At 37.1% G+C, this 16,004-nt stretch overlaps 1 protein-coding gene across 5 annotated transcripts in view; it reads right to left on the bottom strand.

The window, feature by feature from the left end:
* The window catches only part of ORC3 (origin recognition complex subunit 3), a 52,259-nt gene that overhangs the window by 31,676 nt on the left and 4,579 nt on the right, over positions 1-16,004 (bottom strand). For all 5 annotated transcript variants that reach the window (XM_055810328.1, XM_055810327.1, XM_055810326.1 and 2 more), the window contains exons 3-11: positions 15,003-15,100; positions 10,790-10,934; positions 9,358-9,462; positions 8,455-8,615; positions 7,418-7,554; positions 5,153-5,312; positions 4,229-4,342; positions 2,380-2,513; positions 1,893-1,956 (exon numbers count right to left, since the gene is read on the bottom strand). In XM_055810328.1, coding sequence (XP_055666303.1) covers positions 1,893-1,956; positions 2,380-2,513; positions 4,229-4,342; positions 5,153-5,312; positions 7,418-7,554; positions 8,455-8,615; positions 9,358-9,462; positions 10,790-10,934; positions 15,003-15,100 — 1,118 coding nt within the window. The remainder of the gene's footprint in view (positions 1-1,892; positions 1,957-2,379; positions 2,514-4,228; positions 4,343-5,152; positions 5,313-7,417; positions 7,555-8,454; positions 8,616-9,357; positions 9,463-10,789; positions 10,935-15,002; positions 15,101-16,004) is intronic.

The raw sequence follows: 16,004 nt of genomic DNA, 5'->3' as shown, positions 1-16,004 counted from the left end.
ATTATATCATCTCTATTTCCCTCATGTCATTTCCAAGCTGAAGACTGATGTAGTTAATATACATAAACAGCAATACAGTAGGACTATGTATTTTACCAAATAACAGAGTTAAAGGGCATATTGTTTTAGAAGAGTTTGAAAACATTATTAGAAAGATTATGCAACATTATTTCCATAAATATAGATTGCCACATTTACATAATTTCAAATCAAATTTGCCATGAAAGCTTTCAGACAAAGCTGTAAGTAATTAGGATGTAAAATTGGTTTTAAAACTGATTATTCTAAATAGGTGGAACTCTTCCCATGGTTATTAAAACCCACGGTAACAACACGGAATATAAATTGCAGCTCACAAAGGGTATCGCAGGTTTACGTACTAAGCTTGAACAGCGAATTTACCTGGTCCAGAACATGAACAGTAAATTTATATGAAGTGGTATGAATAGTGACTTTGAAAGTGTTTCCAAACTTAATAATGATACTGTAGATTAGGACCACATATGGAACAAACAGCACCTCATTAATGCAGCAGTAGGTCCTTTTCTCCCCGAGTAAGCTACACTGCCAGCTTGGTAAAGCAATAATAGTCCTACTCCTACTGCAGAGGTGAGAACAAACATCTTCAATTAAAATTTGCCAGAAGCATCACATGCACCTAAGCACAAGAATTCCAGCTTCTTTCCCAAAGTTACAGGATGAGGCTTGTGAAATAAGGGGCACACTATTAAACATATAAAGTTTAAGATGATGAGTATTCAACTCTCAAAACAGCAGCCCATTACATGGTCTTTCAACAAAACAAAAAAAAAAGTCTCAGCTGCTCATTCCCACTCCTTCCCTCCTCTTGTTGTTTCAATAGAAGCATTTATGTACCTCCAGAGTGAAGTGCATTGGGGAAATCATTCTGTAGAAACAACCCAGCAAAAAAACCTCCCATGTCTTGTCTTTTTTTGTCCAGGTTACTTTAATTTGATTGATACGTTCATTGTACAGCCACACAAGCAGTTGTGCTGGCACAACTGCTGAGCTGTGAATAAACAGCCAGGGAACAGCACCAGCTTAAGCTATGTTTGCCACTGAACACTATGGATCATAAAATCACATATAAATCATGTCTCACCTTGACTACTGTAACTGCACTGCACTTGCAAACTTGCCTGCTACCAACCTCTCTTCCAGCCATTACCATTGTTCTTCACACTTGAAAAGTTCTTACAGACCAGGAAGATCTACTAGGATAAATTAATTGCTTTATCTGTAGTAGTACCCTTTGTCTGACAAGTTAGCTGTACTTGAGATGATGAGTTAGGAGAAAACCTCTACCCTGAGCAAGGCTTCTACTGGGAGTGGTTCAGCTGGTGAAAATAACCAACAGATCTTTGTTGGTCAGTTCCTGAAGGGCTCACAATAGTAGTAGCCTCACTTTTATCACTTGACAAACCTTCAGATAAACATGTAACATAAATACTGCCCTACTGAGTCCAATCAGAAATTACACAGAGGGTATGGAGGTTTTCCAAGATTACTTACAGATTCTTCAAACACTTCACTAACTTTCCAAGAAAGTCAGTCTGAGTAAGCATTAAAAGACCAGGTCATATATAAAGCTTGCAACCTTCTTTTTAAGCAGTTATATTTCTAGACATAGCTAAAAGCTGATGCAAGATAAATTGCGCAGCTTTGCATAAAGGTGTATCAGGCAACCCTAGAGATTTGGAATTTTGACCTGCTGATCCTAATTCTCCGTTACTGGACATGAAGCACAGTATGTACTGCATGAAAGATGTTATACAGAACAATACATCTTAGTCTTGTATTTTGCAATGCTCCACAAATGAATATATTGGGAAAGTTATTTTTGCTTTCCAAAGACATTTTTAAAATTTTACCTTTAAGAAGCTGTCTGATGTTAGCAGTGCAATCTGTTTCTCTGAAACTTGACTTTCCACGTATCTGGTGGCAAGAAAAAAGAACATAAAACTTTTATAATATAAAGTATGATTAAAGATTATAGGGTTAAAAACCCTAAAGTTTAAGCACTATAAGGATTTCTTTGGAAAGATTTGAACAGAGACAGCCAAATTCAGCAAGTTGAAAAGCCACTCCAAAACCCCAGAGATTGTGCTCCAAGTCAGCTTAACAAGTTTCAAAATGCTTTATGGTTATCTTTCATAATTGTTTCTTTCTGTATTAAGAACAAGAGAAAAAAGTACAAGTCATTACACACCATGGAAGCTGTACTCTCTCTCCTTTTGATTGATTTGAAGTACACAGCAGTGTTCTATAGTTTTCACAGAGCTACATATACAGATTCCTTTTATCTTTTTTAAAGCTGACTAAATACAAGACTGTCCAAAAATTTATTTCCCCTTTTACCTTCTAAAAGAGGGCAGTCTTCGAATGTTTTCACACTGGTCATGCGATAAAGTATTTACTCTCTTCTTAGCATCTACCAGCTGGCAACACAGTATACTAAGAGGCTGGGAATAGAAGTGCTCCACAACACAGAGCTGAAAAACAAAGCAAGAACCAGTGATGTTAATAAAATCCATCCTCTCTGCTCTATCTGCCTTTTAATGCTTTCTTATTACTACAGTGCAAGTACCACAATGGCAATAATGGTATTCCTTTAAAAAAATATCATTACAGCTCATAAATATTCCATAAGTCTCTACAGGACACTGAGTATTCAGTTTGAAACACAGTCACATAATTACCTTTTTTTCTGTATGCGCTATTCATCTTCAGTACTTCCTCTTTCCCACCTTTTACATAAGGATAACTACAGCTTGTCAAATATTTTTTATTCACTTACATTGATTACCAGATTCTTTAGATTACATATTCAGCTCCAATGCTCACAAATAACAAAGAATGTGTTTAAAGATATGAAAAACAACTACTGTACACAAGCACGCTTAGTCCTAATTTCAATTTCTGTTTCATGCACACAAAAATACACTGCTAAGTTTTTACCATATAGATGTGCAAACAAGCTTTATCACTGATTTCAGCTGCACTAAATGTTCGTAGCATCAGAGCCTTGCAGAATAGCATCATATACTTATGTCTATTCTTAAAAAAAAAACAAAAACCTGATCAAACTACCTCACTAAAAACTTTTAAAACATAAAAACTGTCAAAGAGGAAAGACACTCCGTGTCAGAAGAGTTAATATCACTCCTAGGCATAATGAGATGATGGTGTTCCCTTGTATCTATCACTTAGGAAAGCTGATCTGAAATTGCTTTATCCTTGAATACTTTTAATGCACAAGGACACAGCCATATATGCTCTCAGGGACAGGACTTGTATCTCTTTATCAGGCTAATGGGGAATCATTAAATCCTGATGAGACTTTCAAATAAGGAGCTGAAACTTTCATGTGTAAGTCTATGTAGGTCCATCTGCAGGCAGAGGTACTACTGCCAGGACATTTCTCCTGGACGCATGTAATCATGAGTCTTAGATATCAAAGAATCTGAGATGCTCTAAATGTATATGAGACTAAAAGGGCATATTTTACTAACAGGTTCAAGCATGGAACCAGGCAAGAAATAACTTCACAATCCTGCATTAAACCAGATTTCAGGGACTACAAATTCTTTGGACAACTCTTGTCCACAATCCACAAAAGCTACAAGGAGACTCAGACACAGAAATACGTCTAGATATGAAGATCTATATAAGCCAACAAAAATATAATTAGCATGCTCCATATAGAATATTTTTGGAAATCCTGAAGTCTTCCACTTTGTCTCCTGCATTGCCACACAGCTTGCTTGGAACAAGCACTTCCCTCTTCTCTAGGGAAGAGACACTGCTGCAGCCTACTCACAGCATGACAAATCAGAATACAAGGACCTGGTACAGCAGGTCAGAGCTGGAGAGTTCTGCCAGGGGTGTTAGAAGCTACATATTAATCTATAACAAAACAGAGGTCTTCCAACCCACTAAGGCAGGTCACCCTTTTAAATGTAACCTTTAAATATAGTTTTTTTATGGCAGAGTAAGCTTTTACATGCTTCTTCATATCTGTCCCACAAGTTTTCCCCTTAAAACCTTAGCAGTTCAGGTTTTAAAACACCCACCTGTTCAAGATCCAAACTATTCCCAAAGGACATTTTTCCATCCAATTCAGTGACAACATTAGGACCCAAGAAATCTTTCAGTGCCCAGTAACTACCCTTCTTTTTCACAACCATAATTTGTTACCATTGCCTACCTGAAATCCTTTGATAAAATTCTGGACAGAAAAATCATGGTACAAGAATATGTTGATGAGAACCTTCAGAACTTTCTCACCCAGTTTAAATGGACACCAGGCTGTCAGAAGCAGCTAAAGGAGACAAAAAGGAAAAGTACCCATAGCAGAAATTTTTTCCTAAATTCATCTCAGCAAAATTTCTATATACAATTTGATACAACTCTCAGCATGCGTTAGCATTCAACTGAGATACTAAATACCTGCCAACTTCTAAAACCAGTATTTCTACTAAAATATACATGCAAAGATTGAATTGATTTTCAGTTTAATATTTCACTACATTTTTTTAAGTACCTTTTACTTATATGGAACATTTGAAGTTAGCTTTGCTGAACATGATTTTTGTGTTTATTCTTAAAGTTACAAACAGAACAGAGACTGATGTAACAGCCAGGGATACCACTACTTCCAGCATGTGTAACTGATTTTGGAAATCCTGCACAAAGTGGTGTACCAAGAATTGCACAGGCACAGCATCTATATGGCCTGAACATTTGGATAACTACTAATTTTTGACAGGTGGCAAAATTCAGGCTGAACTGTATTTTTCTATGTTTAAAGCTATCTTTTCTGGAACAAAGTAAAACTCAAATTAAAGTACTACCTTAATGAAGAGGTAGGAATGTCAAAGTGCAAGTGCCCAAGGATGTTTGCACAGATGCCAATGTAAACGAAAGATGAAAGCAGGTATGTGAGCGTGTCTCAGTGTGAGAAGGAAGCTCCTAGTATTAAGCTACTCTGTAGCTGTGAGTAGCAATATCCAAACTCCACAGCTCTCAGGAACAGATTCCATTTCAAAAGTTTCAGACAAACCTACTTTTAAGTCCCTACATGTACACTGTGCTTGAATACACACACACTCCTATACAGAAAGGGAATTACCTTGTCAATTATAGTAGACAGGTGCTCCTTACAGGAAAGGGACTGGAAAAGCTCTATGCACAGCAGAGAGGAAACAGAGTGAGGAAGTAAGCTGTGGATAATCATTGGAGATGTAGCAATTCCAAAAATCAGCGCTAGAGGTAATTCACGGATATGATGACTAGATCATGGGGGAAGGGAGAAAAAAACATGATAGTTACTTATAGAAAATCATGAAACAAATGCATTATGTTCCTACTACAGTACTGAGCTCAGAAGCAGAAAGGGGTAAATTAAAAGATTTGTTGCCAGTAAACCAGAAGAGTTTTGATGTGGAGTAAAAAGAAAAAGAAAGGAAGCTACTTAAAGCTATGAAGTAGAAAAGCAAATTAAAGTTTATTTTAGGGTTCAATTTGCAGGAAGTGGCACCAAAAGCACCTTTTCAGTTACAGTATTATACTGGTTCTATCTTCCCAAAAATGTTGAATTCAGAGAACTGAATCTTGTAATAGGAATTATTTTTTTCAATGAAATACAGAAAAAATAAGAAGGGACATTAAACAGCTAACAGTCTCAAGAAAATTTACAAATCTTACACCATTTAATAAAACTAAAATAAATATGAAAACCCTCTAATGTTGGAATTTATTTTTTTTTAAGTATAATGGAAACACAGAACTTCTCCAGGGTCAATCTTTCTTTTCAGATAATTTAGTTTATGCTTTGAGAACTCATAACGAGGACAGAATGCTGTATTCCTTGTGAACAGCCTACAAGTTACCCAAAATACAGTGCTTTCAATATTTTTTCATCATTATTTTCCAGTTTTTATTAATTTCAAGGAGATACAAATTCTTCTATATTAAATATCTTCTAGGTTAAAATTGACAATTTATTCCTCTCCTCTTGTTTTCACCACAGCAACTTTTTGACCTTGGTGTTTTAGGTGTTAACCCGCAATGATTTAATTTCTCTAATTCCTCAAGTCCTTTGCTAGAGACTTAAACATAAAGCCTACAAACTTCATATATTATTGTCAACTGTTCATAACCTAAAAGAGTATCAAAGAGAAATTGAAACTTGTGATTAACAAAATCAGAAGAATCTCTCACATATACCTACTTCAACACTATTACTAAACATGTTTAAGAATAAAACTGAGAGAATAAACCCCATCTCTATAATAATCACAAAGATATTTTACAAAGTATTACGCAACTCTGTCGAGCTTCCATTTCACCCATCTTCTACTTGACATTAATCAAGACAATCTTTAGTTATAAGGTCATTTGAATCCTCTAAACCTTTTTTCTGAAGCATATTAAAAAAGCGTATTTGCAAATAGCAGACTGACAGACTTGAACTGCACTTCACCTACATTCCATATAATCATAAATAGGTACTTATGCTTCCTAAAAAAAGCAAAATAAACCACAACACTTAAACAACCAAAACCTCATACTCCCCTGCCTTACATCCTAATTATTTCCAGATAACATTTCTGATTTTACTTCTTGAAATGTTTCCTAGAGAACCCATGTGCCAGATCTGAAGCAGAAAAATATTTGTGGGTGTCTCAGCAAGTGAAATTGCTTAGCATTGTTTAGAGGGAACATCAGGTGCACACGCTGCAACTAAATTAATTGTACAACTGGGGCCCCAATTTTGCTGCTGCTGTAGTTTCAACCTGGGGGCTAAGTGTGAGATGCTCTTTTTTGGAGAACAGCATGTGGTTTTGATTAGAATGCATGAGATGATATCAAGGAAGACAGGTTAAGGAAGGACAGAAGCACAGGAGAACCTGAAGTAGTCAGCTGCTAATTACAGATCCGGCCAAGACTGAGAAATTTTCTGGCTAAGTTTTATATACTCCTACTAGCAAGCTAATGACCTTTAAGCAGCATTACATCAGTAATCACACAAAAAATATACTCTGAAAACAATTTTAAGAGTCTACAGAAGAAATCTAGGCATCTTAAAAAATCAGTTTCACAATCACGAATTCTCTAACAACTAGTCACCAGTAAATCCTCTTATGTAAAGAATTAAATCAGTCACCCAGCAGCTCAACCCAGCCCTTAGGCACTTTGATTCAGAGTCCCAAGCTAGCTTTAGGATAATTTATCCCCAAAACCTAGCAAATAGTTTTTTGTTCAATCACTGCTGCAAAGAAGCAGCATCAGGATTTCATTCCAACTCTCCGCTGGTCTCATTGTTACACTTCAAAACAGTGGCAAACAGAAAACGGGTAAAGGAGTGGAAGACTTAAACTTCAGGTCACATTACCTGCTGATGACTATGAAGTCTTGAAGTACTTTTGTGGTGAAACTTTCCATGTCTTTGAATATAACTACAACTGGAGGAGATTGCCAGTGTCTAGAAGAGGAATTTCTTTTTTTTCTCGTAGTTTCAGAATCTGTTTTCTTTAAAGCCATTCATTAACAAACAGAAGACAGTAAAACAAAAAGACTGAATCACATCTATGATATTATAATGCTCTAAAGCTACATGACTGACTTTTTGCTACAGTTGTATTTATTATTAACACCTATAATTCCAATTTCTTTTCCTTCTGTTTGGCATGGCATGAAGTATAAAGAATAAACACATTTAAAAAACCCACATTCCAAGAAAGACATGAATAGCTCTGTGGGACAGAACTAGTGAAATCGTTGGGATTGAGGGAGAAGACTGGAGTTGTGTACATGGAAATTGCCCATTTCTTGTATTTTTACCCAGTAATAAAAAGAGCATGTACTCATTTAACTTTGGTTTAACACACTGCTCTGACAAAGTCATCAGAAAATGAGTTCTTCATGAGATAAAACTTAAAGTTTCATTAGCTTTAGTAAATACAAAAGATACAAAAACATTTTGAAAGTTATTTTCTCACTGCTTGTCCATTTAGTGTGGGCTGCAGATGACATAATGATGCATTAGCACTAATACAGTGCCTTTCCCCTGGATCACTGTTCTGTCTTACTCAGTACTCCTGGGAGGAAAGCTTCTGGCACAGAGTTGATGCTGCATTTTAAGCTTCTAGTTCCAAATAAAATATAGGATAAAATAGTACTTTTTGCTTGGTTTTCAGAATTCCAATATTCATACCGCATCAGAAACTAACTCCACTTTTGTTATCTATGTTCGAGATTTATATTCAAATCACCTCAATCTCAGTTATTTCTTAGTGTTAAACTAAAAGCTAACCTTTGGCACTTTTTCACTATGGCACAGAAATGTATTTAATTCTTTTTAAAAAAGCATCTAAACACCAGGCATTTCTATAAACTGGTGATAAAAACAAAATATTAAAAAAATCATACCTTCGTTACACTCTTATACCAGTTGATAAGAGAAGTCATTGAACAACGTATTTTATTCTGGGGAACCTGCACATGGCTGTCATCTTCGAATGAGTCCTCATCTATATCTATACAGCAGTTCATAAGCTGCCCCATCAGCTTCTGCATCAGATTTTTTATACCTTCACAAAACATTTGTAGACACACAGGAAAGACATTTGGTTATTTGGTTACACTTTCTCCAACTCACACTCTAAAAAATTACCCCAAATTACCTCTTATTATTTGTCACTTTTCTAACTATCCTCCTCTCTCCAGAATGCACACCTCATGCTCCAGAAAGCTTTAAAGTATTCATGATATGCATGTTGTTAATGCATTAAAAATTATCCTATCATTTTGCCTAGATAGCAACCATTCAGGTTAAGGAATTGGCCCTGTGCCTTTCCTGAATTCTGCCACATGCACTTAGAGCAACCTAAAAATAAGTAAGGCACCCAATCCATAGATCTGGGGATGCTGCCCTATTTTACTTAAAAAATACAAAGGAGCAAGGAGAGTGGGACAAAATTTTATTTGACCCATTCCCACACTGTAATAATGTGACTGTAAGCATACATACATACCAAATCAAACAAAAGGAAAGCCAACCTACAGTATCAACATGCAATACACGAAGCAGCATGCTCTTGACATTTAAGCTACAACTAAGTAGTATTTCAATCTTCATTGTTTTCAAGAGAACTGAATACCTCTTAAAATACAGTAGGCATGATTGCTATGTTAACATGGAATTGAGCAAATCTTTAGAGAGTCTTCAAGATCCCTCCATCCCATTATTCTTATATTTGGGGGCAAAAGCTAAAACTTCTAGTTAATTGATAGCTTATTCAGAAGCAGTAGCAAAGCTATTGCAGTACTCACCTGGGCAATCTTTGGCTTCCAGCAAGGCTACATAAGGAGTAATGTCATCCTGAAGGACTTCCGAAAGACTTTTAAAAGTCATGTCATGATCTGTAACATTTACACCTAGAAAAAACCCAAACATTTCAAGGGCATTTTTCCCGTGATTTGTAACCACAATGATTGAATAATAAACTGAACAGCAGACAAAAGCCAGAAGACCAGAAGATCTCTCAAATAGTCTAGGAAGGAATGAAAAGCATCACACCACCTATGAGGAAAGATGAAAAACTAGCATCAAGATTAGACATACATGTTAATACTAGCTGATTAAAAGGAGGAGGGAATCATTGCAAAGACCCTTCATATAGTTTGTTTTTTTTTTAAAAAACAAAGATTTCTCAAGGGTGCAAACCTGCAAGGAATAGCATTGGTTTTCTAACCTCCCTGCTATTCATACCCTCAGAAGTCATCCACAGTCATCTAAGGCCTGCAGACAAGATTATGAAATTCAACTCCTCTACAAGAGGAGCAGTGCATACACCTGAGACCTGGATCCTCACATAGCTTATGTAAGGAGGAAAATTACTATGAGTTAGTATGAACTATAGTCTGAATTTACCATGAACTGCTCACTATTTGCTGCCTTTGATAACATCCTTAATCAAAAACCAAAAAGAACCAGGCCCTCCAGAAGGCAGTTCACAGCTTCTTCCACAGAAATATTCAGAGTAGGAACTTCTCATTTCCTACTACCTACAAAACAGACCACCTTCCAGGCTTCGTTAGTGCTCACATGGTAAATGTGAATGCAGGCCTGATTTTAAGTTCCCCAAAATGATCCAATGAAAATGCAATCAGGTTGCCTTGAAGCAGGTTTAGGATTACAGTTACAACCCTTTGAAAGAAAGGAGGGGGGGGAAAACCCCCCCACAAACCAACCAAAAAAAAGAGACTTCAGAACTTCACTAACTTCAGTAATATGATCTTCAACTATCTTCTTCACTCTACTTCTTTTCCAAGACAAAGACACTGCTTTCCTACATGTAAAGATGCACTGCAAGAACACGTATCAGAAATACAGAAGCTGTGTAACCGTGTAATTATGTCCACAGTTAGTCATAGAAACCACCAAGCACGTTGGTGGCAGAAGCAGGGACAATCAAAGCATCTCCAGTGCCTAAGGGGCCAAAAAAATAAATAAAAATAAAATATCCCTACTGGCTGCTTAAGACAGACCTTTAAGGAAGGCGTTAACTCACTGGACTATTATGCATACCAAGGGAGAGAAGGTCTTGCCCTGCTTCCTTCTCCCAGCCCAATCCCTCTTGTTAACATTTCTGAAACTGATACTGCTCGCAGTAATGGCTGGAAGTCAGCAATGTATTTTTCTTTGATCTCTGTGTCAGTTTTAAGCAGATGTACGTAACAAAATATATCTTTAAAAAGTTACCTAAGACAAGAGCTGCGGTAGGGATTTCTCTGAACTTCATCTGACAACTCCATTCTGTTGTCTTCTCTTGGAACTCAGAATGAGACCGTCTCAAAAAACTTACTAGATTATCAAGTAACTGCTTATTCAAGTCTTCCTGTATTTGCTGCAAACAGAGAGATTTTATTTATAAAAATGTGGAAACACCAGTCTTTTCCTTTTCCTACCCCTTTCCTGCATAGTTTTTAATCCTTCAAACTCCAGAGTAAAATTTTAAGTAACACCAAGTTTTCCTGTGAACTATAAACATGCTAATTTATTCACTGTGGCAAACACAGACATTTCCTATCTTGGAACTTCTGGTCAAAAGCCTCAACAATTACTTGGAAAGCAAATGAGCTTAACTATGTTGTCACACCACAGGCTTTAACAGAGAAAAAACCCCATACTGACAAAGTATAAATGACATAGGAGGAATAAAACAATACAATTAGTTTCTGGAAGAATGTTCATGAAAATTCCTATTATTCTCTCTTGGATTACGAAACACCTGTAAACATTTTTCCCAGTGATTTAAATGAGAGTAAACCTTCAGCTCCTCCAAATCCAATTCAGGATGAAAGAAAAAACCAAACAAAAAAACAAAACAAAAAAACAACCAAAAAAAAAGGAAAGCATTAAGTATGTTTTACAGGAAAAAATGCTAAAACACATGACTACCACATTTGCTATACTGTCTTTTGCCCTTCAGAATGATTTACATACAAGACTATGTACACTCAGGAATATATAGGAAGGCGAGAGAAAACGGGGAGATAAAACTTTTAAAGGCAAATATATAGTGGCAGCATTTTGTATTTTGTTATGCATATGCCTTTGAAAAAACTGCCTCTAATTTAAGATATGCCTTCTGCTAGAACAGATTAAAAAAAAAAATGTACTCTCAAGTTCAGGATATCAATATATACTCTAGAACATAGATGTTAGAAACAAGATTATATCCCTGCCCTCAATAAAATCATCACCAAGATTTATTAGCAACAAGAAGTGACACACACAGCAGTGGCCTTGATTTTAAACAAAGTGGCAAAGGCCAACTACAGCAGCATTGATGAGGCTGCTGCCAAGAGTTAAGATCGCATCTCCAGGAGACTGCACATGATGCCTGCTCAAAAACCTGAGCTCCATTTCCATTAGAAGGAAGAGTTCCTGTTGCTCTCCTGAACAACTGATAAAACTGTACACAAAGTAACTTTACTTTTTTAACCCTCTACGTATTAAAAAATATTATTCTGACCTTTCTGATGTCGATTGTGCACCTCTGAGCTTCCACCTGATAAATTCTATGGCAACTCAGAAGAAACTGTAACATGGCATTTTAAAAAGAAGAATTTACGCCATCAGATTTATAATAGCATCATAACAGCTCCTGTATTCCCTATGTCCTGTAACAATCTAGGCTTCTGCTTCAGAATCCATCAAACCTTCAGCTTCTTCTGATTGTTACTGTACATTTTCACTAAGCTAACAAGAACCTGAATCCTTAACTTTGCACAGTTACAGTATGTATTATTTCTTCCAACGCGCACTTGTGAAGACAGAATTCAGTCTGCCACAGCACTACACATTTATTTAACTTCTTTAAAATCTATCAGCATCTTCTTGTCAAAACAACTTTGTTACTGGCACTGTTCTGGTAGTGTTCGGGAAAACACACTAGGCTGCTCTGCATTTCAAGTGACCAGCTTTCTCACTTACATGAAACTGCTTACTCTGGAAAAGTTACATGAACTGGAAGTTCAGTCCCTGCAGTGACACTAGGTTTGGCCATGATTATCTATTGAGTGGTCTGAAAACCATTATCTGCACATTAGAGCTAAAATTACCATATTATAGCCCTGCATTTAGGCTTTTTGTTTCTAACCTGGACCCTGGTAGTGCAACTGGAACTCCTCACCTTACAGGAAGGGAATGTGTCTGAAAGCTCTTGATGAGATGGTAAGAACATTTGCAAGGCCACTGCTGACAGCAGGGATCAAAACTGCTTGCAATACTGAAAGAAAAAAGGTCCAGAAATGAAGGACAGTTCCTGGAGTACTTTTGCCAGCTTTTAAGGATGTTATCATCAGGTGACAGATGATGCTGCCACAATGGCAGCACATTTTTTGATGGACATACAAAGGCCAAGAGTACTCAGCAACAAAGTACTTGGAAGTCAAATCCTCTTCACTCTTCAACACCTAAAGCAGATACCAGAGAACTGGAAAAACACCAGCACAAGCACATGGCCTGCCAACAAACTGTCAGGTAGCAGTATCCTGGCAAAAACTTTGTGGAGAACATCCTGCTAGGCTCCCTTGGCACACTACCAGAACCCCTAGAATGAAAGTCCAAACCAGCAAGCTACACACTCCCCAGGTATTGTGCCATGGATCAGGTTTACTACAACAGGATCTGAAACTATGTAAGAAATAAAATCCTGACTGGATAAATCCCTCACCTACCTGAACTGACCTCACGGATGCTGCTGCTTCAAGCAGGAGTTCAGACTAGAGACTTTCTAAGGTCCCTTCCAACATTAATTATCACACAATTTTATATGTAAGAACAATCATCACCTTCAAGTTTGCCAATGGTGTGACAAAAGGATGGTAATTCAAAGCTCAGTGGAAAAAAATATCAGAGATACTCCACAAGCTGGATAAAAGAATTTCTATGTATAGTAGCAAAAGTAACTGCAGGTAATCTGCCCTTCAGCAAATCAAACTCTAAGGCAAGGTCTACATCAATTTGTCAATGTAGATTGAACTGACTTCCATCAGGAGAAGAACAGAAGAAAGTACTTGACAAACTCCTAGCAACCTCAAAGAAAACAAGGCTAGGAGATTTAGAACAGGAAAGAATGATGATTTTCCAGATGGCAATGGCTCTATGCTTCTGAGTGGTTAAGAGAGGCGTTGGCTATTATGGGCTCTGCCCGCTGCTCTGGGAGAAATCCTTGCAAAGCACTAGGAAAAAAAATCAACACCACTTCTTCAACCTGAAAATCCTGCAGCCACTGTTGGCAACACAGAAGCACTGTCTCAAAAGCCTTAGCAACACTGTGCCAATGAAAGAAGATCCAAGAAAAGGTCTTCCAGAAGTAGCTACAGAATGTCGTCTTCCCTATAGTCCACTGTGTAGCTGACAAGGCAGTTTCTGGTGCAGCTGCTAACATTACTGCCGACGCTGGCAGCTAACCCATCAAGCTGCAGCAGCTGGCAGGATGATACCAAACGTACCTTCACAAACTTCTGTGTTCTCTATAATCAGCACCATGGTATAGTGCACTGCTTTGCACTGGCGAGTTATGGTTTGAAAAGAGCGTTGACTAGTAAAAGTGAGCTGGATCATGGAATAGTAGGGAACTATAATTGGAGGAATTTGTAAGTTTGGCCCAAGGGTCCAGGTTGTAAGCTACAACCAACTGGCTTCTACTGTACATTCCAAAACAAACTTTGGAAAAAAAATTCTCATAATGTCTAGAACTCAACAGCAGGCAGAGGAATATAGAATACTTGCCCAGAATTCTTGACACTGAATAGAGGAGGAAATCCCTGCTGTATGGAAGCAATTATTCATGCTATAATGCAAGCCAGTTGGCTATAGGGACACGACAACAGCATGCCACCTAACACATAACAATTAAGAGGCCATAGTTCAGTATAAAATTAACTCCAGTCCCCAACAGACAACCCCACTGACACTGCCCATACTAATTCCATAGACCATGCTTGCAGCTGTGTCATTCGGTATCTGACATCCATGCAGTTGTATTCACATAAATCTACAGTGAATCCTGGGCTGCAATGAACTCTTTAACACTGAGGTTAAGGCCAGCCTAAAATCTTCAAGACAGCTGGCAAGCACATAACTGAATTGAAGGTAGAAAACAGCAGTATGCCAGGAATTAATAAAAAGGACAATTAGTACGAAGAGAAGCTTAGAAGCAGCAGCCTGAATCATGAAAAACATGTTAAAAAGTTCTGTCATTAAAAGTAATGTGTAATTGATGGATTTATTATTACCATTTTATATTCTGGACAGGGATTTCAGTCTCTGACAGTATTTCTGGCCCTTTTACTGCTTTAACTAATTGCTTTTTAAGTGTGTAAAAAAGATCTCCAGAAACAAAGAAGCAAACAGCATTGTTATAAATGCAAAAAACTGCTTTAATACAAGGTACAAGACTCACCTCTGTTTCCAATTTGATCTGATCCCATAAAGACTGACAAGAAGCAAACCGCAACTCAGTATCCTCTGAATCATTTTTTCTTTCTGTGGAATTGCTAGCTAGAAAGACGGAAAGGCAAAGGCAAGCACAAATAAGATTATTACAACAAAGCATTTTTTGTCGAGATGAAAAAGTACTACTGAAACAAGAACATCTTAATATACATATATATCTGAAGAAGGTGACTTTTAACCAATTAATTGACTGCTGGTTTCTGGTACAGTAAGTGAGGGAACAAGCAGAATCTATTACCCAAGTATGCAGGCAAAAGGTAAAGAACTGGCTTCCATCTCCAGTCCCAGATAAGCTAAAGGCTAAATCAGAGGAAACAGCCTTTATTATTAAAATTAAATTCAATTAAAAAAAAATAAATCTTTCCCTTCACAAAGTTTTGTGGGTCTCTCTCACCCATTAAATATTCAATCCTCCTTAACTATTATAGTCAGATATGAACCATCGAGCCTTGTAAAAGACACATGAAAAACCTTTCTGTTCCCCAACGGATTTCTGGAAAATAATAAAGTATACTGGGACGGGACTGTCAGGTTACATGAAATACAGATTTATTTATGTTTTAAAAATACATTTAACTGACACAACTATGTCGGCAAAATTTTTAAGTACAAGCCAGACCTACATTTCTGGCTCATCTCTAAATTGCCTCTCACTTCTATACATGTTCTTTATGAATAAGAAAAGGAGAATCAGATCCTTTTTGGTAAAACAATGTATTGGTATATTTTCTGAATACATCTGGATTCCAGATGCTTATCTGCCTCACAGATTCACAGTACAGAAACTTTCCACCGTCTTCCAACTAAGAAGGAAAGACAGAGGTGGGAGTAAAATGGGAGACTGAATAGAAATTAGTATAACTGAGTGAGATCTTTCTCATTGCTTTTCCTCCCACACTCATAGTGTCTGTATTTCCCTTAGAAAAAAAATAAGGTGTGTGTGGGTGGC

Source organism: Falco peregrinus, chromosome 7, assembly GCF_023634155.1.
Source record: "Falco peregrinus isolate bFalPer1 chromosome 7, bFalPer1.pri, whole genome shotgun sequence".
Lineage (NCBI taxonomy): Eukaryota > Metazoa > Chordata > Aves > Falconiformes > Falconidae > Falco > Falco peregrinus.
Note: the sequence above shows the minus strand (reverse complement) of the source record. Positions and strands in the feature narration are given on the sequence as shown.